Source organism: Felis catus, chromosome E2 (assembly GCF_018350175.1).
Source record: "Felis catus isolate Fca126 chromosome E2, F.catus_Fca126_mat1.0, whole genome shotgun sequence".
In the NCBI taxonomy this organism is placed as follows: domain Eukaryota; kingdom Metazoa; phylum Chordata; class Mammalia; order Carnivora; family Felidae; genus Felis; species Felis catus.
In genome coordinates this window covers 42,584,494-42,605,196 of record NC_058382.1, presented here as the reverse complement: position 1 = coordinate 42,605,196, position 20,703 = coordinate 42,584,494, and the positions used below count along the sequence as shown (strand labels likewise).

Genomic DNA, 20,703 nt, shown 5'->3' with positions numbered 1-20,703 from the left:
CTATGACAATCTTAAAGGTCCCATCTGGCTCTGAAATTCTAGGATTTTTACAACTCTGTACTTTGATACAAATCCAACTATAAATATTGGCAGTCAAGGGATGCCCTGGATAACAATTTGAGTTCATTCAAGGTCCAGTCAAAATACCATAAAATGAGCTGAGAAGGGGCCTGAAAATGAAAAGGAAGCTGGCAGAGCAAGGCTGGGAGTGCATGCTCTTCTATAGCAGAGGGTAACTGCCTCTGGCTTGCCTTCTTTTATAGTGAGCCAGGGAAGGTGTCAATGACAGAATCGGTGTGTGGCCCTGGAAGGGATTCCCTGAGGCGCTAGGGGCTGCTATGTCAAAGGATTCTGCTTCTTTTAGCGTCAACTGACTGAGAAGGACCACCTCTGGTAGCCAAAGACAGCCTTGGATGGACTGAGGGGAGTCCACTGGCCTCCAAAGACTGCCCGATGTAGATGCTTTGGTTAGGTGGTGACCAAGCAATCGCCCAGTCAGAGCCTTCTCTGAGGCACGTGTGGTGTAAGCGCATGTATAGGTGGCAAGCCCAGAGGAGGCAGGGCTGGAACTCAGGTGCCAGCCTGGCTTTCATTCACCCTGTAAACCAAGTAAGTGGTGCCCCCTGGAGGTGCATGCTGCAATAGCTCTTTTGTCTACCATAACCTGGGCGATGTGGGAGGGAGGCCTATACCACCCAGCACAATGGGCTCCTGATTGTTTCCCTGTTTCTCACATTAGATTTCCATTACCAAGAGTTTTTTGGGTATGTTTACATCTTCACTTTTTGAAAAAATTATTTTTTTCCCAGATGTGCTGAGTATTGTAGATAAATTAGTCACCTAAAAGCCAGGCAGTCAGGATTTCTTCTGGCAGGGAGGATCAGCGAGGCCAAATGAATGTCTGAGGTCACACAGCAGAGGAAACAGTTGTATTAAAACTCAAGATCCCTGCCCACCAGTGGCCTTTTCTACCACTGAACTCCAGAATTCCATGTTTCAGAAGTAGCAAATTGATGGTAGTGCTCCTGGTGGTGCTCCTGAGAAGCCCAGCAACAAAACCAGAGTTTTAGAGTCTTGGATCTGGAGTCTCTGGAAGGCCCTGGAGGATAGCAGTCCTTCCTCCAGGCCAGAAGAGCTGCTCCTTAGTTAAGAAACATGAATCAGCCACAGACGCCTCTGCCAGCTTTTGATGAATTTTTCTGCCACTGGTGCTAATTTCCTGAAAGGCTTTTCTTCCACATTCAGGCCCCCCTCAAAAGCGTTCTTAGTCCCTAATGGTAGGAAATTCATAATGATCACCCAGTGGCTCCTTGTTGAGGTCACCATCATGCTCTTCACCAGTGTCTGTGGCTGAAAGAGCTGGTTGTGGATGAGTCCTAGACCACAGCTGGAGGGGCCTGGGGTTGGAGTAGTGTCCTACCGGGATTGTTCCCAGATGCACAGATGAGAACCAGGCCCAGAGAGGCAAGTGGCTTGCCTGAGGACACACACAGAAAAATAGGCCCAGACAGGAATATCCAGCTTCCAAATTCAGCCTAAAAGAGGCATGCTGAACTCTGCTCTGTGAGACCATCTGATCTTGAGTTCTTTCGGGGTTCAAATGGGTCTTCCTCCCCTTCCATTTTGCCCCACAGACCAATAGGCTCAAACCCAACTCCTTGCAGCCATGGAGTTACTGTGATTTTATGGAGTCAGTGGTAATAGGCTAAAGTCCTGTCTGGATTAGCTTTCCATGGAGGGAAGGGAGAGAAAAGGGGCTTCCCCAGCAACACTAGGCCTTGCTTGTGTCCCCATCCTGGACAGGACTCCCCCTTGGGACTTTTCCTGGATCCAGTAGGTAGGGGCTGAGGTCTCCCAGGCTCCTGGAGAGGAGTGATGAGTCCCCAGGCTGGGTTGGGTGGGGGAGCTCTCAGCCAGAGTGCCCCTGGGGCCATCTGGTAGGTAGAGGAGGGGAAGGGTCAGAGCTGGCCTGCTTTTGTCAAAAGCTCCTTGGTACAATAGGACATCTAGGAGTCTCTCTCAACTTCTACCTCCTCTTTCCTCATCTGTCACCAAGTCCTGTCCTTCAGCTTTATGAACTTGCTTGCTCTCTTCCACGAAGGACTCACTGTCTAGTTTTGCATTGTCCTGCCCTGGTGTCCCCACTTCTATTCTCTCTTCCTTCAGTTTGTCTGTACTTTGTAATCTTAGAGATCTTTCTGGAAGATAAGTCTAACCAGGACATGTCCCTCCCATGGCTCCCTGGTGCCTCAAGGTAGAGTCCATGCTCCCTCCCAGGCTTATAGGGCTGGTGTTCCAGCTCTGCGCCCTGCTTCCCCTGCCTTTCTGCATGGGCCACACATACACAGAGCTGCTAGGATGGAACAGGCTAATTCCAATCTCCAGGCCTTTGCTTCTGTTGTGCCTTCTAGCTGACGTAGCTTCCCCTCCCTCTCTGCCTCCAGACCTTCCACTCTTTCCTACTGGTCCTTTCACGTGCTCCTCCAGAAGACTTCTCTGACTCACCACCTCACCCACGTTAGGTCAGCATCTCCACCGTGCTCTCACAGCCTTTCCAGCTGACCCTTTCTATCATCCCCCTCCAAGGTCTCAGTGGCCAGGCAACGGGGATGAGAAACAAATCCATGCTTACTGCCATCTTCTGAGTACCCGGGTACTTCTCTTTTCCAGCCTGAACAGCCTCAGCACCGCCCTGGCTCTCTGTCCATTTGCCTGTCTGGGTGTGTGTCCACCTGCTTCTGTTTCTTCCCTCTACCCCTTGACTTTCTTGGCGGATTGTTCCACTGTCTCTTTCATCTGCTTCTGTTTCTCTCCTCATGCTTTAATATACTTCCACCTCATTTCATGAAGGACTCAAGGTGGTATCTTTGTCACTGCATCCCTTCCTCCCTCGATCCCCATAACCCAATTTCTCGCAGGCACTCTCTCTCCACACAGTCAATGAATTTGGTATGTGGAAGGAGAGTTCAGAAGGAGAGTTCTGACTCCTTTAGAAGAGTGATATCCTCTCACTCACAGGAAATCTGGCCCTTCGGGGCACATAGCAGGTCGCCAGCCCCTTCCTACTAAGGCCAGACATGAGAGGGGTGGGGGCAGAGGGCACAGAGTAAAGGCCACCCTGAAACCCATGCCACTGTACCCAGTACTGGTCAGGGACCTCAGCACCTCTAACCCAGCCCCTTGTGGCACTGATGGGGGAAACAGCAGATCTCTTTGGTCAACCCCATTTGTGAAACTTCTTCCTGAACCCTCCCCCCAACTGCTTCCTCTCTTCTAGAAACTTCAGCCTCATGTAGTGTGTCTTGGGCATAGGCTTACCTTGTGCCTCAGGACAGGGCTCCAGTGTGTCCAGCTGGGCTGGGAAGGGGTCAGTTGGGGAAGGAGAAGCCTTGAAGTGGTGGCATCTGACCCCACTGCTCCTCTTTGAGCCCCTCTTTCCTTCACCTGATGCCTCTCTGGACCTCAGAGCTTCTACTAACTTGGGGTTCTTGCTAGGCCCCTGGAGTGTCTCTCCTGGCAGCCCGTGGGCTTCTGGAAGGCAGGATTGATACCTCTTGGGTCTCCCAAAGCCCACAGGTGGCCAGTCAGGTTGTGCACCGCAGGGACCCAGGAGAGGTAGCCCATTGGCGATGAGCCTGTGGCCCTTGCACTGCCCACCCAAACTCCTGCCCACCTTCCTGCCAACGGGGCACCAGCCAGCGCAGGCCTCCACGGCCACCAGCAGGAAACTGCCCTGGGGGCGGCCAGCCCAGGCGGGGCTTTGTTTGGAGAGCGAGAAGCCAGGAGGACCATGAGACCGCAAGGGGCTTGGAAGAGCCCGCCCCTGCCCAGAGCGTTTGTGTCGCCTGCCTGAGACTGGGGCGGCTCGGCCTCACCGCGCCTCCTGCCGCCGGCCCGCCAGGCGACTACTGGCTGGCGCCTGGGCACAGGCGGTCAGGGGCGCAGGAGCCTTCACTGGGAGAGAGGCCCGGTTCCCCTCGCCCCCACCCCCAGCGGCTGCGAGTTTCAGCTCCCGGCGCCCTCGCGTCCGCCCGGGCTCTGGCCCCGCGCCAGGCGACTGATCCTTCACTGCCTTTGGCGGGAGGCGGACGGCGCGTCCCCAGAGGCTCCCAGGCCGCTGGCGCTGTCTGCCGGGCAAGGAGGGCGGCGGCGGCGCTGCGGGGACTGCGGTCAGCGCGGGCACCACCCACACGCCGAGTCTCCCGCACTAATTGGCCCTCAGCTGCCTTGGTAGTAATTGCTGCTTCGCCGGGCGGGGGCAGGCGGGGTGTCGGAGGAGAGCAAGGGGCTCCGCTTCTGGAGCTGGGGAGTCAGGCTCAGCCTGAGCTGAGCCATGGGGCTGGCAGGAGACGCGTGTCCACGCTGTTCCAAGAGCTGGCTTTACACCGGTGCGTCTTCTTCCTCTTGGCGGCCCTGGCACACAGCGATGAACCCAGGGAAAAGCCACTCAAGTGTCTTAGGGCCTTCACCAAGATCCAGTCAGTTCTGTGAACCGCTCCCTGCGGAGTGGAGCTCCGTGGAGCCTGGCAGGGACTTTAGGAACGCCTTTGGGTGGGCCACCGGAGACTTCAGTGCAGCTGGGAAGCGGAGGTGGAGACAGAGCAGTAGGTAGCCCTCCCCACCTCCCTCTTCCATCAGGAAGAGGACAGGGTGGTGTGGGGCTGGGGCTGTGGGAGGCAGGGGACCAGTCAACCATCCAGGCTGGTTGGTTCCACTGGAATCCATCCATGCTCAAATTCTGAGATAAGGTCCTAGGGTTTCCCTGGGAGTCGTTTATGATCCTGGCATCTGGTGTGGTCTGGTGGGGCGCTGACTGTACCCTAGCTCCTCCTCAGCTTCACTCCCACTGATTTAGGAGACAGTAGCCTGGGGGGTGGGGGTAGGGAGCAGCCTCTGGGCAGGTGGCTCTTTGGAGAAGGTTCCTTCCCCAGATGTGTGAGAGTCTGAGGACGGAACTGAGGGACCCTCACAAGCAGGCCTGGACTGACCTGCAGTCAGACCTTTGGACCTCCAGGTCAGGGTATCCTGTAGGCACTGGGATGAATCAAGCCCAGCTGGTCCCTGCTGAGTTTCTGCACAGGTTACCCAGGATCGCTTTCCAGGGGGTTGAGCATCCAGCCTCTCACTCAGGGTCCCATTGAACTGCTATTTGGTTAACTATCCTCTGGCTAGAGGGGGGCAGGGATGTTCTGCTGGTTATGCCTCCCAGAGAGTGGAGCTGCCACATGTCCTCTGGGGCCATCCTCTCTCAGGGATTGTTCCAGGTTTGGATGGAGGTGGCAGGGTGAGTCAGACAAGGCTGTATCAAATTTCCATTCTTCCACAACTAGGTAATGACCTTGAGCAAGACCTTTTATGTCTTGTGTCCCAGTTGCCTCATCTATAATATAGGGTAATAAAATCTATGACAGGGTTGTTGTGAACATGAATCTGCTTGAAAGGGGCTTTGTCCCCCTCTTCCAACCACCTCTTTGTTTTGGGGGCTTAGATGCTGGAGGAATGAGTGCCCCTGACCCCACAGGTCTGCAGCTTCTAGTTGCCTCAGAGACAACTCAGGAACCCTTAGGAATAGAGTCTAATCAACATTGTAGTTTGGGACATAAAACCTATGGGATGCTACACTATTGTTTGTAGCAGCATTATTCACAATAGCCAAAAGGTAGAAACAACCCAAATGTCCATCAACAAATAAATGGATAAACAAAATATGTTATTTACATACAATGGAATATTATTCAGTTTAAAAAGGTATGAAACTCTGATACATGCTACAATATGGATGAATTTTGAAGACATTATGCTAAGGGAAATAAGCCAGACACAAAAGGACAAATATTGTATGACTCCACTTCTATGAGGTACCTGAGATAGTCAAATTCATAGGGTGGAAAGTAGAATAGTGGGTACCAGTGTTTGAAAATGAGGGGAAATAGGCAGTTAATTAAGGGATGCAGGGTTTCAGTTTGGGATGATGAAAAAGTTCTGGAGATGTATGGTGTGATGGTTACATAACAACATGAATGTACTTAATGCTATTAAACTGGACATTTAAATATGGTTGAAATGGTAAATATTGTGTTATGTATATTTTACCACCAAAAAACCAACAGCAAACTAAACTGAACCAAAAAAAACCTATGGGACAGGCTGCGGTATGCCCAGGTCGAGTTGCAGGAGAGGCCAGAGTGAGGAGTCTGGATGTAGCACCAAGACCTACACCAATGGACAAGTGAGGATGGAGTATGGATATCCTGAGGTCCCTTCTGAGATAATGAAGAAAAAAGCCAGGTATATTGCAATCCAGGCAACTTTGCCACAGCTCCCTTTATCTGAATGTAGCACAGCAGGCTGGGCCCAACAAGGAGCAGGCAGCAACACACCCTCTCTCTGATGGCTCAAATCAAGATGTCCTCTGCTTCACTCAAGCATTTTACAGATGGAGAAATTCAGGTCAATTCAACATGTTTTTATTGAGGACCATCCCTGTGTCCAGGCTTTGGAGGGGCTTCAGGGGAGGTGAGTATGCAAGGAGGAGAAGACCCTAAGCTATCAAAGCTTCACCCCACATAACAAATAATCTGACCAAGGCCTCAGGCCAATGTAATGTGAACAGGCACAAGGCTGAGCAGGATGAAAGGTCAATGACAAGCTGGGTGCAATGGTAAGGGCAGTGGCAGACTGGGTGGATTTCCCCAAAGAAATCTAAACAAAGGGTTCAAGTAGACTTTGAAGGGTGGGAGGATTTGGAGAAGGAAGAGTTGGGTTTGTCCTGAGGCTGGGTGGCTGGGCACAATGGAGCAGTAATAGAACCTGGCCTAACCTGCTAGAATCAGTGAGACAGTGGGGCATCATGGGATGTCAGGCTGAAGAGTGTAGTGCAGAGCCCCAAACAACTGGCTTAGGCTCTAGCTCTGGCCTGGAGATAGTAGGGAGTCTCTGCAGGTCCTACACTGGGGAAGGCAGGACGCTTGTCCCAGATGTGTCCATGGCCAGTCTCCCCAAAGCTTAGGTGGTGGGGAAATACCTTAGATGCCCTCCTGCACAGCTACTCTCAAAAGTGCCTCTGCTTTTCAGGTCCTTAATGCTGGTATAGTCTCATCCAAAAGGCCATCTTCTCCTCCTTGAGCTTCACACCCACCCTCGTGATGAAATCCAACTGCAGGTACTTCTCCTCCTCGTTATAGCGTGGCCAGTAAGGCAGCTTCCCACCATTGGGGTTTCTGCCCAGAAGGAAGAAGGAGAGAGGGTTGTTCATGCTCGTCTTCACCCTGCCTCCTTCTCTCACCCTGCCCTTATTCACCTTCCCTTTGGAAGTTGGAGTCCAAGCATTCCTTACAGGGATGATATTTAGATCTTTAAGAAAGAATAGAAGAGTGTATGGTGGCAAAAGGAAACAGGCAGAGGGAAGAGTATGTGCAAAGCGTTGGAGGTATGAAAGACGAGGGCTTTTGGAGGAAGCACAAGTATAAGTTTACAGAAAAACATGGGCTGTGTCAAGAGGATGGCTGTGGATAGAAGATGACTCAGTAAAGATTTTGAAAATTTTCATGCCAACGGGCTAAGGGGTGGGGACTTTAGTCTGGGGGCAGAGGGAAGCCAGAAAGAGTTTTAAACAGGTGAGTGACTTGGTCAGATAGTATTTCAGAAAGATCTTTTGAGTATCATAAGAGGGGTGGAGAGAAAGGATAGAGAATGTGGAGATGGGAAACCAGTCACAAGGCTAGCCAAAGCTCAGCCCAGATGTCACCTCTGCCAGGAAGCCGCTCCTGCCCATCTGAGCTCGGTCAGACACCTCCTCTGTGCTCTCATAGTACCTTCTTCCCCAGTACAGCAACTTAATGTTTTCATTATAACATTAACAAGCTGCTGAAGGATGCGGGCCATGTTTGCAAGATTCTTGAATTCCAGCTCCCAGTATAGGGCTGGGTGAAAAACAGTGCATGATGAATGACTTGGGTTGAATGCTTGAGTGAATGAAGAGTGTAGTCATGGGACAGAGAGGGACACATCCTAGGGACATTTAGGACCTGGTCACTGGCTAGGAAAAGGTGAGGGAGAAAGTGCAGTTTGCTTAGGCTGATCATGTATTTCCTATGGGACACACAGGGACAAATACCTGAAGCAGCTGGCCAATGGGTCTAGCGTTGGGCAGGAAGACTGCCCAGATGTGTTGGGGGACCAGACTCACCCTGTACGGGCAAAGTTGGCCCAGTATTTCATCATCTGGAGGCTCAGTGCTTTCTCCTCAACCGTGGAATGGCCTGGGGTCAGAATAGGATGTGACATTTGGAACAGAGCATGGGGTGGTAACATCCCACCCTTCTCCTTCCACTATTTCTTCCATACTGGGAGGCTTTCATTTCCAGGAACATTCTAGATTAGGAACTGCCTAGACCCTTAGGGTCAGCCAATGGAGAGGTGAGTCCGGATACAAAGGTGGGGAGACTAGACACCCAGTGAGGGTGTCAGGTGGGGCTGTAGCACCTTTGGAGAAAGGATTCCCAAAGATGAAGTGGATCTCATCCCCGTGGTCTGCCCCATCAGTGCAGGGCTTGATGATGATGCCGGTGGGAGTGTGGTGCTCAAACTCATACAGGTAGACAGGGAAGCCAGCATCTAGGAATAGGGAAACTGAGGAGGGCTGCAGGAAAAGTCCTGGGCTGGGATTCTCATCCACCCCACACATCCCACCTACCTGCATCAAGCAGGGAAAAGTGCTTGGGCTCCAGAATCTCAGGGGCAGATTTGAGTCCTGTCTACACTACTCATCAGTCCCATGTCCTGGGGCAAGTCACTCACTCAACAGTCTCTGAGCTGCAATTCCTCATCTGCAGATGGGGATTGTAGCAGGATCACAGACCCTTCCTGTTCCTTCTCTGAACAGTTCCTCTCTTGGGCATTTAAGGTTCTTTGGTGTCTGTGCTCTCCAGCCCCACCTTTGAACTCTCACCCATGTGTTCTCCAAGCCCCATTCAGCCTGGACAGGATCTCCAATGTGCCCCCTCAGCCTGTCCTCCCAGCCAGGAAGCCTTCCCTGACCACCCTAGGCTATGTCCTCTGGGCTGGACTCTGCCCTGCCCTCCTTCTCCCTTTCTCTCTCAGTTGACAGCCCACTACTTTTTCTATGCCATCTTAGAATCCTATACCAGCCCAGAGGTGCAAGAAGGTGCTTGAGCAGTTGGTAAGCAGCATCAGTAGACAGAGTGTGCCCACTCTTGGGGACCCCACATACCTCTGTGGTGGTGGGCAGCCTGTAGTGTGGAGTACACAAAGATCGCATCCCCAGCTAGGTCCATTAAACGGTTTCTTAACATTTTCCAGTCACGGTCATCAATGTCACCCAGGTACTCCTCTATCACCAGTGGTAACTGCTCTTTGGTGATATTCTGGGTGGGGAATTCATACCCACCCTGAGGCCTGGGGTGCCAGATGAGCAGAAATGCACACACTAGTGACTTACACTCAGCATCCTCAGGAGTTTTTGGTCTGGGAGAGTGGGGGAGAGAGGGAAACTTCTGGGAAGATCTTTGCTGATTCTTACCCCTGTGTTTAGACTGCATGAGAACTGCCTGCCATGATCCTGAGGCCAGTGCGGTGGCGGGGGGGTGGGGGGGGTGGGGGGTGGGGGGAACCTGCTCACCAGCAGCCATCTGATCCCATACCAAACTCCAAGCCCCACCAAAAGGGGAGTTAGCTTTGTCCAACCAAACTGAGCACCCCTAACAGCATGGCTCCTCACCAACAGGGTACTGGTTCTCCAGAGCAGCTTGGTGATGATTCCTTTTCTCATTGTGAACTGGTTTAGTGAGATCTTCATGATCTGCCCACAATATAAGGACCCAGGTGTGAGTTAGGCCCAAACATCAGGAGGGATTCCAGCCAGAGCTACACCAGGCTCCAAGGCTCTCACCCATCTAAGTGGTGAGTTCTCAGAGCACACAGCCCAGGAAGGGCCCATGACTATTTCCTGCCCTCCTGTTCTCAACCTGTCCATCACTACCACCCAGGTCAGAGTTGAAGTGGGGACTGGGGACAACTATCCTGACCTAGGAGCAGTTGTGGGGGTGGGGATAGGGGGCAGGATTTGCAGCTGCTTGGAGGCTAAACAGTGGATAGGATGATCCATCCAAACTATGATCTGAAGATTTGGGGTCCTCAAACCTCCAAGAGGCCAATACTTCTCTTCCTCCCATCATTTCTGGCCAGCTCTTACTGCTCCGGGACTGCAGGATGTACCCAAGCACTTGGACATCCCCAGAAGAGCCAATGGGATCCGATCTCATGCACAGTACTACCCAAGAGGAATCCTCTGCTACTCCCGCTGGGGTGGGCACCCCTCCTATTGACTTACAAAAGGTAAGAGCCAACTGAACTCCAGGTTGTTGACACCCAGAAGATAGGGCACAGGTGCAACTTGCCCCTGGCTCAGGAGCACCGCTGGGTCATCTGGGAACACCACACCATCCACCACCGGGCTCATGAACCACACAACCTACAAGGCAAGGGGCATTTCCAAATAGTCCTCCCACATATCCTCCCAGGATCCCTGTAGCCTAGGGTTCCCAGCTCAGCAGGTCCCCATCCAGAGATTTCTTTATCCATAGGCCCTTTGGGAAAAGCTGGGCTTCAGTGACCCCTTGGAGGGCAGGAGATGCTCACCCCCAGGTATCTACTTTCCTCACCTCTTGACAATCTTTGCTAAATGTCACCTTCTGAATGAAGCTTTCTTTGTCCCTCCTATTTAAAATTCTATGCCTTACTTACCCTGCTCCATTTGTCACTATTCACTTTCCTTCTAAAGAGGTAAATGAGTTATTTATGTATAGTGATTACTGCCTGTCTCCACTGGAACATCAGTCCTACTCCGGAAGGAATCTTGGTCTGAACAGTTCACTTAGTATCCTGAATGCCTGGCACATAGGAGGAGGTGTTCAATAAATACTGTATCACAGAACAGGGCCTGCTCACCTCCTGAGGGTCTTTCTGGGAGTTCAGGTGGAAGAATCCCTGTAGGGGAGAGGAGGGAACTAGAGTTAAAGAAAGTCTCCCCACTGTGCTCCTTAGACAGGGTCCCTGGGGGCAGCCGGGTATCAGGTCAGGTAGGTGGCTTACAGGTGGCCAGGTGAAGGAGCTAGAAGGAAGTTTTACCTACCATCTTCTTAGATACATGCATCACCTCAGCCCCTGATCGTGCCCTCAGGCAGTCTACCAGAATCCGTGTGCTGTTGTAGGTACAGCCTGCCAGGCGGGCAACTGTCTGTGGAGAAGAGGTGTTCAGGCCCATCCTGCCCCTTCTTGCTGAGCCCTGGGGGAGAGGAGACACCCACCTTGGCCACCTTCAGCGGGTCAGGAGTGATGAAGGCTCTGAGTGCTGCGGTGCCGCTCTGGGAAATGGCCCGATGAAAGAGACCGCGGGCTAGGGGTGACATCATCTGCAGGGGTGGGGAGTGTGGTACCCATGAGAGGCACAAGTAGAAGTCACTTGGGCAGTTTTGGGTGCCTTTCTGGCTAGGGCTGGGCAGCGTGAAGGGGCCCAAAGAGTGCAGGCAGCTTGGGAGGGAGTCAAGAGTCCTGGGTTAGAGTCCTGGACCTACAGCCGGTGCCTTCATGCCTGTGGGCCCCCCTATCCTGGCCCCTGCAATGGGCCCCAGCAGTTCCAGAGGGGATCTGAGCTTGTGGGAAGGGTTCTGCTGGTGTAGGAAAGAGACTCTCTATGCTTCTGGGTTAGAAATGGGGGGGGGGAGGGGGTGTTGGTTCCTATGGCCCCTTTAACCTGTATTGACAGTTCTTAACTTTCTTTGCTGCCCAAGTTGGAAGAGCAACTATAACTGGGATCCCTCATCTTGTCTCTTGGACACTTCAGACTTCATGTGGCCCAAACTTGTTCTAGCTGGTTCCCATCTGAGTGGCATCCCTCACATTACACCATCCATCCAGTCCCAGGGGCCTTTCCTATCATCTCTGCTCACGCCTCCACCCAGCTGCCCTAGTCCTGTCCATCTGGCTTCCTGCATCCCTCTTCAGCTACCTTCTACTTTCCAGTCTTCTTGCTTTTGTTTCAGAGGCAGACCTCATCCTCTCTTCTAAGATATACCCCACCTCCACTCCCAGATGGCCTCCAGGCCTCTCCTCCTGCTTCTTCCTAACTCAGTTCCAGCACACTGAGCCATCTCTCTAAATGCACTTCTGGCTGTGTCACTTCTCTGCTTCAAATCTTTCCCTGTTCTCCAATGTATTTTGAATAAAGCTGCTTAACTTTTCTGGACTTCAATTTATCCATCTGCACAATGGAGAAAACTTCTCTTTTGGTAGAACTGTAGAAAGAGGATGCTTCTATTTCTGGACTGTTGAGGGAATTGAATGAATATACATACAGTGCTTGGAAGAGTGTTTGACACACAGAAAGTGCTTGAGCGTTTGAGTATTATTACTGTGGCGGGTAAAGCCCTGTGTTATGTGGTCCCAGCTCACCTCCCTAACATGTGTCCCACAGGGTGTACCTGACCTTACACCTACACTCCAGGCACACTCCAGGTCAGTGGTCGCCCGAGTCTCCAACCCAGGCCCCTGACTCCCAGGCTTGGTCTGTGGCCCCAGCCTTGCCCATAAGGCGGATGATGCATTCTGTTCAGGGGATAGAGCTCTGGGGGTAGGTAGGGAGGCAGGAGGTGCTGGGTTATCTTTCTGGCCCACCACGGATTGGTTGAGTATCCCTACTCTCAGCGTTGCCCGCTCTGCTGGCTTGGTTTTCTCATCAGTGCTACCCCTGGATGGAGTAGTACCCTTTGCAGGGTAAGGGCAAGTCTGTGCACCGGCATGTACCTGTACACACAAATCTGCATAGGTGTGTGTGCAGTGGAGGATGCACTCATGGGAACCCGGGGACCTGCGTCTGTGCTGGGTCTGACCTGGCGCTGCACTCACCAGTCCCGAAATACACATGGCCCCCGAAGACTGGCCAAACAGGGTCACGCAGCGTGGGTCTCCGCCGAAGGCTGCGATGTTCTCTTGTACCCAGCGCAAAGCAGCCACCTGGTCCAGCAGCGCCCAGTTCCCGCGGGCCTGGCTGTCGCCCGTGCTGGACGCGCGGGGCTCATAATCAGGGTCCGGAGCCCCCCGACCGTCTGGTTACTCAGGGCTCCAGCCTGGTTCTGCCTGGCCCCACCTCACCCTGCTTGGTCCCTCAGGCACCAGGTCTTGCGACCACACCTCTGTCCCTAGTGTTAGGTCCCCCTCTGGCGGCACTTGGGAGTGACCGCCCTCTCCAGAAGAAATTAGGCCCCGCCCCTGCACGCACCTCTTGTAACCACGCCCCCACACCCCCTCCTCTATCCTTCCGCACATGTCCCTGGGAAGCCGGGCCCCTGATTCCCCGTCCGGCCCCCGGCCCCGCCCACCTCAGGAAACCCAGGATGCCGAGCCTGTGCTGCAGAAGCACGAGCACCACTTTCTCGCGAGAGGCCAGCTGCGTGCCATCGTACGTGGAAGCGGAGCCCACGAGGAAGGCACCTCCTGGGAACCAGACCATCACCTGGACATGGAAAGCGGAGGCCTGAGCTGGGCGGTGGGGTGCCTGAGTGGGATGGTGCGTGGAAGAGGATGAATACTCACCGGCAACGGAGCGTCCCCACGCGCGCGCACTGGAGCGTATACATTCAGGTACAGACAGTCCTCACTGAAGCGCAGCCACTTGTACTGTTTCCGCGTGTTGAAGTACATGGAGGTGATCTGTCCCCAGGACTCCTGAAGGCACCTGCGGTCACGATGTGAGTTTGGGCCCAATGTGGTGGCCAAAGACGGGAGAATGGTTGCAAACCCAGGTTCCGCAATTGAGGAAATAGAACCAAAAGCAAAATTTAGGATGCGCGCGCGTGCGTGTGTGTATCTGTGTCCGAATAGCCTCCACTAGCATTAGGGTCCGGGGTGAGTGCAGCGCCAGGTCAGACCCAGGGCAAGATCCACCCCTCTGTCTTGCCCCCGGTCCCAGGAATCTGCCTGGGGAGAGGTTCCATGCTTCTGTTGGAGACCCTTTTGGTGCTGTCAAGCCAGAAACCTGGGTGTCCTGGGATTTCATGCCCCCGTCCTTCAGGCTCTTTTCTGTCTCCCAAACAGCTCTTAAATAGGCCTTCTCCATCCCAGAGATGCTGCCTTGTAAAGGCCATTACCTACACTGGCCAGGACACTGCCCCAGCCTCTTTGACATCGCTTCCAACTCATCCTCCACGCCCTGACCGGAGGGATTGACAGAAAACAAAAACCTATTTCACTTCCCTCCTTAAAACCTTCCTGGGCCCCCCTGCGCTCAGGATAAGGTCCAGATTCACCCATACTGACGCAGGCCCTCTCCATCTAGTCTTCCTGGCACTCTTTGCTCTAGATGCCCACGGACCCTTCCTTGTCTCCCATCTCTAAGCCCTTTTGCTTATGTCCCTTCTGCCTAATGTTTTCTCTGCCTGGCAAACTCCTGCTTATGTTTAAGGCTCAGCTAAAGTGGCGCCCCCTCTGCTGGGCACTTCCTGTCTGTGCTTCCCAAAGTTCTATCCTCGCTGATTATAGTGCTGGGTTAGAGTTGTTTCGATTGGTTTGGTTGTTATTCTCCCCAAGCAACCATGCACTCCTAGGGGCAGGGATGGATGTGGATTTGTCTGAGTCCTGGCACTCAGCCCAGTGCCTTGTACCATGTGAACATTTGGTGTACTTGTGGAGCTTGGGCTGTTGGGCCACCTCATCCTTTCTCCCTGCTGTCCCAGCCTGGAGTGTGGCTATTGCCAATAGTTGGGGCTGGGCCCATCTGACTGGCTGCAGGAAAGCCTGTCTATTCTACTCCTTTCTCCACTTGTTCCCTTGCTGCTCTGGCCTGAAGCTAGTCATTATCCAAACAGGCCACTAGTCTTCTTGTCTCCTTAACTACCATCCCACAGTCTGTTGTAAGCCATCCACAAATTCTTCTACCTGTCACTCTGTGTTCCAAACAGCTATTGTCTGACAGCTCATGGCCAACGTTCCAACAACTGACACCTGGACTTCTATGCAATGGGCACCCCAATCTCTAAACCCCTGATCCTCGGGGCTCTAATAATGGTCATCCCCTGTTCTGTCACCTGATCCATGGGATTCCACATAACAATCACAGAAGGTTCAGATGTCTTGGTTTCTCTCACTGGTGGTCAGTGTTCTAACAACTAACACCCCAGTGTTCTACTAATAGCCATTCATGTTCTAACAGTGGATGCCCTGTTCTCAACAGTTAGACACCCTGGGTGGTGGTTATAGTTTTTAGATATCAACTGACACCCAGGTTCTCACAGTAGACATTTTTCTAAACCCAGTGCTGTATCCAACCGATTGTTAATGATTGCCACAGAATATTCTGGTCAGTGGGTTACTCAATGATCTGAATAAATAATAAATACACTTGTTCTGGGTAAATTGCCAAGCCTAGTGCTTCAAAGGGCAGTCATTATCTCAACATGCTCATGTGACTCAGGATTTGAGCCCTGTTAGAGGTTGCATTAAGATTCTGGGACTTTGGGGTACTTGGGTGACTCGGTTGGGTTCAGGTCATGATCTCAGGGTCATGGGATTGAGCCCTGCATGGGGCTCTGTGCTGCATGTGGAGCCTGCTTAAGATTCTCTCTCTCCCTCTGCCCCTCCCTTGCTCAAGCACTCGTATGTGTGCTCTCTCTCTCTTTCTCTCTCTCTCTGTCTGAAAAAGAAAAAATTCTGGGACATTAAAACTGAAACTGAGCCTGTGACTCCCTATCTTGGAGCTCCTTCTGCAGGGAAGGGCTGATGGTGTCATGTGGGCTTGTTCTGGGGCTCAAGCCCCAAGTGAGAGGGAAGAGCTCAGGGTTCACTGGGTATGGTGTGTGTGTGTGTGTGTGTGAGAGAGAGAGAGAGAGACAGAGACAGAGACAGAGAGATGGAGACACAGACAGACAGAGACAGAGAGAACTCCTCCTCACATACTTTTAGGAAAACTTAGGTTCCCAGAAGATCCTGGAGGCACATCAGTGAGCACCTCCTCCTTGTCTGCAGCTTTCCCATAAGAAAGCCAAGAACAAACAGCATTAACAGTCCTGTAAACATCATCTGGGCCAACGACTTCATTATATAGGTTTGGAAACTGAGGGCCGGAATGGACCCCAGGCTACGTACAGTCATACGGTGCACTCTTTAGTGAGTTGTTCAAACTCTGGCCCAGAGGCCGGCATAGATCCACCCCCCCTCCTTAGAGTCTGCCCACCTCCCAGCCAACAGTCATTTGGCTCTTACGCAGGGGCATAGGTGGTGGCGTTTTTGATTCCTTCCCAGGGCTCTGGAGGCTCTGGGGCAGCAAACCTGCGGACACCCACAGGTGGTCTGGAGAAGGGCACTCCTAGGAAGACATTGATGGGTGTCTTCCCGATGTGCATCTGTTTTCCTTGGAGGGTCCCATATTTGGTAATCACTAGAGGTTCCTTGGTGTGCTGAGCACCTAGGAAGAGAGGAGAAGGGTCACTCTGGCCACTGATAGGACTCTGGCCTGTCTGCCATGGCACCAGTTGCAGCTTGAAGCTTTTCACAATTGTGTATTTTGCCTACCTTTTCTGTGTTTCTCTCAGTATTTTTCTCTCTCATTATTTAAGGTTTCAATGCTATGTTGGTAGGTGCATAAAGGTTCATGTCTATTATATGAATTATTTTTCTGTCATTTAATGTATCATTTAATGTCAATAATCATGTCATTTATTTTGATTTTTGCTTGTCTCATATTGGTATTCCAGTACCTCTTTCTTGTTGCTGACATTTACCTGGCATACTTCTGGGAAGAAATCACACACATTATTGACATTCTCATTCGTATGTATACTCACAGTAATACTCACATGTACATACAAATTTATACATACATAGGTATATGTGAACACAGCTTATTTACAACAAAGCATGTAGAAATACAAGAGTTAAGTGCACACACATATGCATACATACATATGCATGCATGTAAGTACAGTTATATAAAGGTTACACTGTATCCATATGTGGCATATATTCATATATTACACATGGGCACACAGATACATTAGACCTATATCCACACCTTAGCCAGCTCTTGGACTATATACAAACTAGAGCGACTTGAATTTAATGGCTGCCTATGGGCATTTCTTCCTCTTCTCAGCTCTCATCTTGCCCTATTGCTATTGCCAAGCATTGCTCTGCCTCACATCTATTGTCCTTTCCTGAAGCACCCCTGTCATTTCTCTTCCTCCTTTCTTATCAAAACTGAATCGTTCTGTACCCTGGTCCCCTGGAGCTCACTCTGCAAATGACAGAAAGCAAATCTGGTCCGAGTATTATTGAACTTGGCTGTGTATCAGAATCATCTGAGGAAATCATTGCTGAAATACAGATTCCTAGGCCTGCCCTCTGAATGAGAATCTCAGGGTTGCACTGGGAAAGTAGATTTACAGATACCTCCGTGAGATTTTGATGCATTTGATTTTGGGCACCGCATTTGGAATTGGTGTGGTAGAGCACACCCTCGCACCTCCAGCTGCAGGTGACCCAAAGTACCACTCTGTCCATGTTCCCGAGTCTCTGCACGTCTGACAAAAGCAATATCTGTGCACAAGGAGTGACTACAATGGTGGCCTGCAAGCATGTAGGCAGGCCAGTGCAGGCAAAGGGCCATCTCAAACCTCCTCTATGTGTGCAGTTCTTTGCAGTTTACACAGCCTTTCACATGGTTCTCTCACATCAAGTCCTCATTGGCCCTGGGGAGAGCTAGGGGAGGACTAAGGGCCCAGACAGGGGCAGCAACCAGCCTGAGGTCTCAGAGGACACAGCAAAGAGGCAGAGGTCTGTCATATTACTTGGATTTGCCCTGAAGCCTGACTAGCCCACAACTATAATTTATTGATCCTTTATTATAGCCTAGCACTGTGCCAAACACTTTACATGGATTATCTCACCTCATCTTCCTAAAAAATGTAGAGAGTAAATGTTATTATTGCACAATACAAATGTGGAAAATGAAGCTCAAAGGGGTTATAGAACTTGCTCAAGGTCACACAGAGTGAGGTTCTTCTCAGAGTTCTACTCTAAGCGGTGATGTTCTGTTGTCCTCATCCCAGTCTCTGGGGACACCTAAGCATGTGGCAGAGTGCTTTACACCCCTGAACAAGAACTGCCATGGAGTGGTCCCCACTCCAGCCTTGCTACCTGGAGACAATATGTGAGCACTTAGGAAAACATTCCACCTTCTTTTTTTTTTAATGTTTATTTTTGAGAGGGTGAGAGACAGAGTGCAAGTGGTAATGGGCAAAGAGAGAGACACAGAATCTGAAGCAGGCTCCAGGCTCTGAGCTGTCAGCACAGAGCCCTATGCAGGGCTCGAACCTACGAACTGTGAGATCATGACCTGAGCTGAAGTCGGACGCCCAACCGACTGAGCCACCCAGGCTCCCCATTCCACCTTCTTAATAAGCATTAAATGCTAATTAAAACCAGGAGAGACAACTTCCACCTAAGAAATTAAAAATGATGGCCCCCAATTCTGGCAAAGAAACAGTATATGTGAAAAGGATATTCACATATACTGTTGGTACAGGTTGGTGCAGGATAAATTAATACAATGCCTTGGAGAAATAATTTGGCATAATGTATAAGAGCCACGTTCACATGCTTTGACTCAGTGATTTCTTTTTTTTTAAGTTTTTACTTATTTATTTATTTATTTATTTATTTAGAGAGCACATGAGAGAGGGCAGGGGAGGGGCAGAGAGAGGGAGAAACAGAATCCCAAGCAGGTTCCATGCTGTCAGTGCAGAGCCAGATGTAGGGCTCCAGCTCACGAATGGTGAGAGCCTGACCTCAACCGAAATTAAGAATCACCCGCTTAACCAACTGAGCCACCCAGGTACCCCCGAACCTTTTTAAAAGTTTTTAGGGGCGCCTGGGTGGCGCAGTCGGTTAAGCGTCCGACTTCAGCCAGGTCACGATATCGCGGTCCGGGAGTTCGAGCCCCGCGTCAGGCTCTGGGCTGATGGCTCAGAGCCTGGAGCCTGTTTCCGATTTTGTGTCTCCCTCTCTCTCTGCCCCTCCCCCGTTCATGCTCTGTCTCTCTCTGTCCCAAAAATAAATAAAAACGTTGAAAAAAAAATTAAAAGTTTTTAAAAGTTTATTTTGACTCAGTAATTTCACTTTCAGGTCCCTCCCTTCAGAAAAGAGTCAGAAAGGCATTAAAACGAAGACCTTTATGAACCATAGTTAAATATACCATAGTGAGTACTAGAAGCATCATTTATGTCACAGGACCAGGCAAAAAAATTTTAACTATAAACTAAAGTTATAAGCTGCTTGTGATAAGATTCTAAGTGAAAAAAAGCAGTGTATAAAGTTGTATACATGCTAATACTGTAGCTGTGTACAAACATGAAATAAAAAGACTAAAAGAAAATGTGCCAAAATGCTAAAAGTGATTTAGCAAAGTTTCTCGCAAATAAAAAAATTTAAATGCACTTAAACAGGGCGCCTGGGTAGCTCAGTCGGTTAGGCGTATGACTTTGGCTCAGGTCATGATCTTGTGGTTCATAAGTTTAAGCCCCAGATTGGGCTCTGTGCTGACAGTTCAGAGCCTGGAGCCTGCTTCAGATTCTGGGTCTCCCTCTCTCTCTGCCCTTCCGCTGCTCGCACTCTGTCTCTGTCTTAAAGATAAATAAAACATTTAAAAAAAATTTAAATGCACTTATATAGGCAAAACTAATTTGTGATAGAGGTCAGAATAGTGGCTACTTTGAGGGTATTGATTGGGAAGGAGCATGTGGGGTGCTGGAAATGTTCTAGATCTCAGTCTGGTTGGTGGTAACATATACATACACACTAATGTATATACTAATATAGTAGTAATTTTATATAATATTAATTTTATAAGGAATACAAATATAAATTAACAAATTATAAATACATAATATTATGTAAATTATAAAATATATTTTAATATATAAACATAAATGTCTAGACTCTTAGCTGATGGGAGGATCAGTGCCCGAAACAACCCCCCCATCCGCCCAGACCTTGTTAAAATGCCCTTGCCCCGCTGTACCAGGAGAGGTTGAGCTGAGGGCCTGCCCCTGTGTCTCTCATGTCCCTCTTGCCTGACACCCTCAGGATGGAGTTGGGGCTTACCCAGGGCTGTCTGCACCATCAGGCAAAGGGTGAGGCTCAGGTATAGAATCCAACTCATGTTCTGGCCAGCCAGCTCCTGCCACAGGCTGGGGTGACATCCACACTGTGGGTACCAGTTGGTAGCTGTGTCTGCAGTGTCCAGTGAGCACTGGGAAGTCCCACTTTTATCTTCCCGAAATCCCATCAGCAGGTGCAGGGGCAGAAGAAATTGTGACCAGCCCTCTGGCCAGCCCACAGCCTTGATTGTCTGCCTTGGAGTGACAGCACATGATAGATAGTCTTGGCTCTTCAAAAAACTGACCAGTCTGCAATCTCTGCCTGATGTGTTCGTCTGTGCAATAGGCTTACAGCTGCAGTGTGAGTCAAGCTCTGAGTGCACAGTAGGTGATAAGATTGCAGCAGAGGACCTGGTTAGAAGGCCCCTCAATCCCCAGGTGTATTCACTGTGGATTTAAGGGTCTCAGGCCTCCCTGCTCCCCTTTGTTTTGCCCAGTCTCGTTTAATAGGCAGTGCTTCACCTTTCCTCACACA

At 50.8% G+C, this 20,703-nt stretch overlaps 1 protein-coding gene and 1 long non-coding RNA gene across 11 annotated transcripts in view; one reads left to right on the top strand and one right to left on the bottom strand.

The window, feature by feature from the left end:
* The window catches only part of LOC102900873, a 26,904-nt gene extending 10,167 nt beyond the window's left edge, over nt 1-16,737 (top strand). Inside the window, exons 2-5 of one of the 5 annotated variants that reach the window (XR_002150054.3) lie at nt 6,111-6,288; nt 7,075-7,162; nt 10,207-10,356; nt 13,357-16,737. This is a non-coding gene — a long non-coding RNA (uncharacterized LOC102900873). Of the gene's footprint in view, nt 1-6,110; nt 6,289-7,074; nt 7,163-10,206; nt 12,266-13,356 lie in introns of those variants that run through there. The other 4 variants (XR_891174.4, XR_006590395.1, XR_442067.5 and 1 more) reach the window with 4 other exon arrangements.
* CES4A (carboxylesterase 4A) lies at nt 6,452-20,703 on the bottom strand. Of its 6 annotated transcripts, none has more exons than XM_019819857.3 (14): nt 20,173-20,703; nt 16,276-16,477; nt 13,612-13,753; nt 13,398-13,531; nt 12,925-13,078; nt 11,328-11,432; nt 11,153-11,257; nt 10,969-11,007; nt 10,352-10,492; nt 9,740-9,820; nt 9,233-9,386; nt 8,485-8,631; nt 8,189-8,261; nt 6,452-7,220 (listed from the first exon to the last, which is right to left on the bottom strand). In XM_019819857.3, exons 1-14 carry the CDS (start codon nt 20,354-20,356, stop codon nt 7,079-7,081), a joined length of 1,803 nt encoding a protein of 600 aa, XP_019675416.2. In that variant the 5' UTR covers nt 20,357-20,703; the 3' UTR covers nt 6,452-7,078. The 6 variants fall into 6 exon arrangements, with proteins under 6 accessions (XP_019675416.2, XP_006941638.4, XP_019675418.2 ...); XM_006941576.5 differs by having other exon boundaries at nt 8,485-8,616; XM_019819859.3 differs by lacking the exon at nt 11,153-11,257.

Bases quoted from the DNA above. Each gene is read 5' to 3' on its own strand.
- CES4A (XM_019819857.3), bottom strand. From the start codon at position 20,356: ATGGGATTTCGGGAAGATAAAAGTGGGACTTCCCAGTGCTCACTGGAC. The intron at 16,478-20,172 runs GTAAGCCCCAAC...CTCTCTTCCTAG, and splicing joins GATGGTGCAGACAGCCCTGG to GTGCTCAGCACACCAAGGAA. The intron at 13,532-13,611 runs GTGAGTATTCAT...TTCCATGTCCAG, and splicing joins GTGGGGACGCTCCGTTGCCG to GTGATGGTCTGGTTCCCAGG.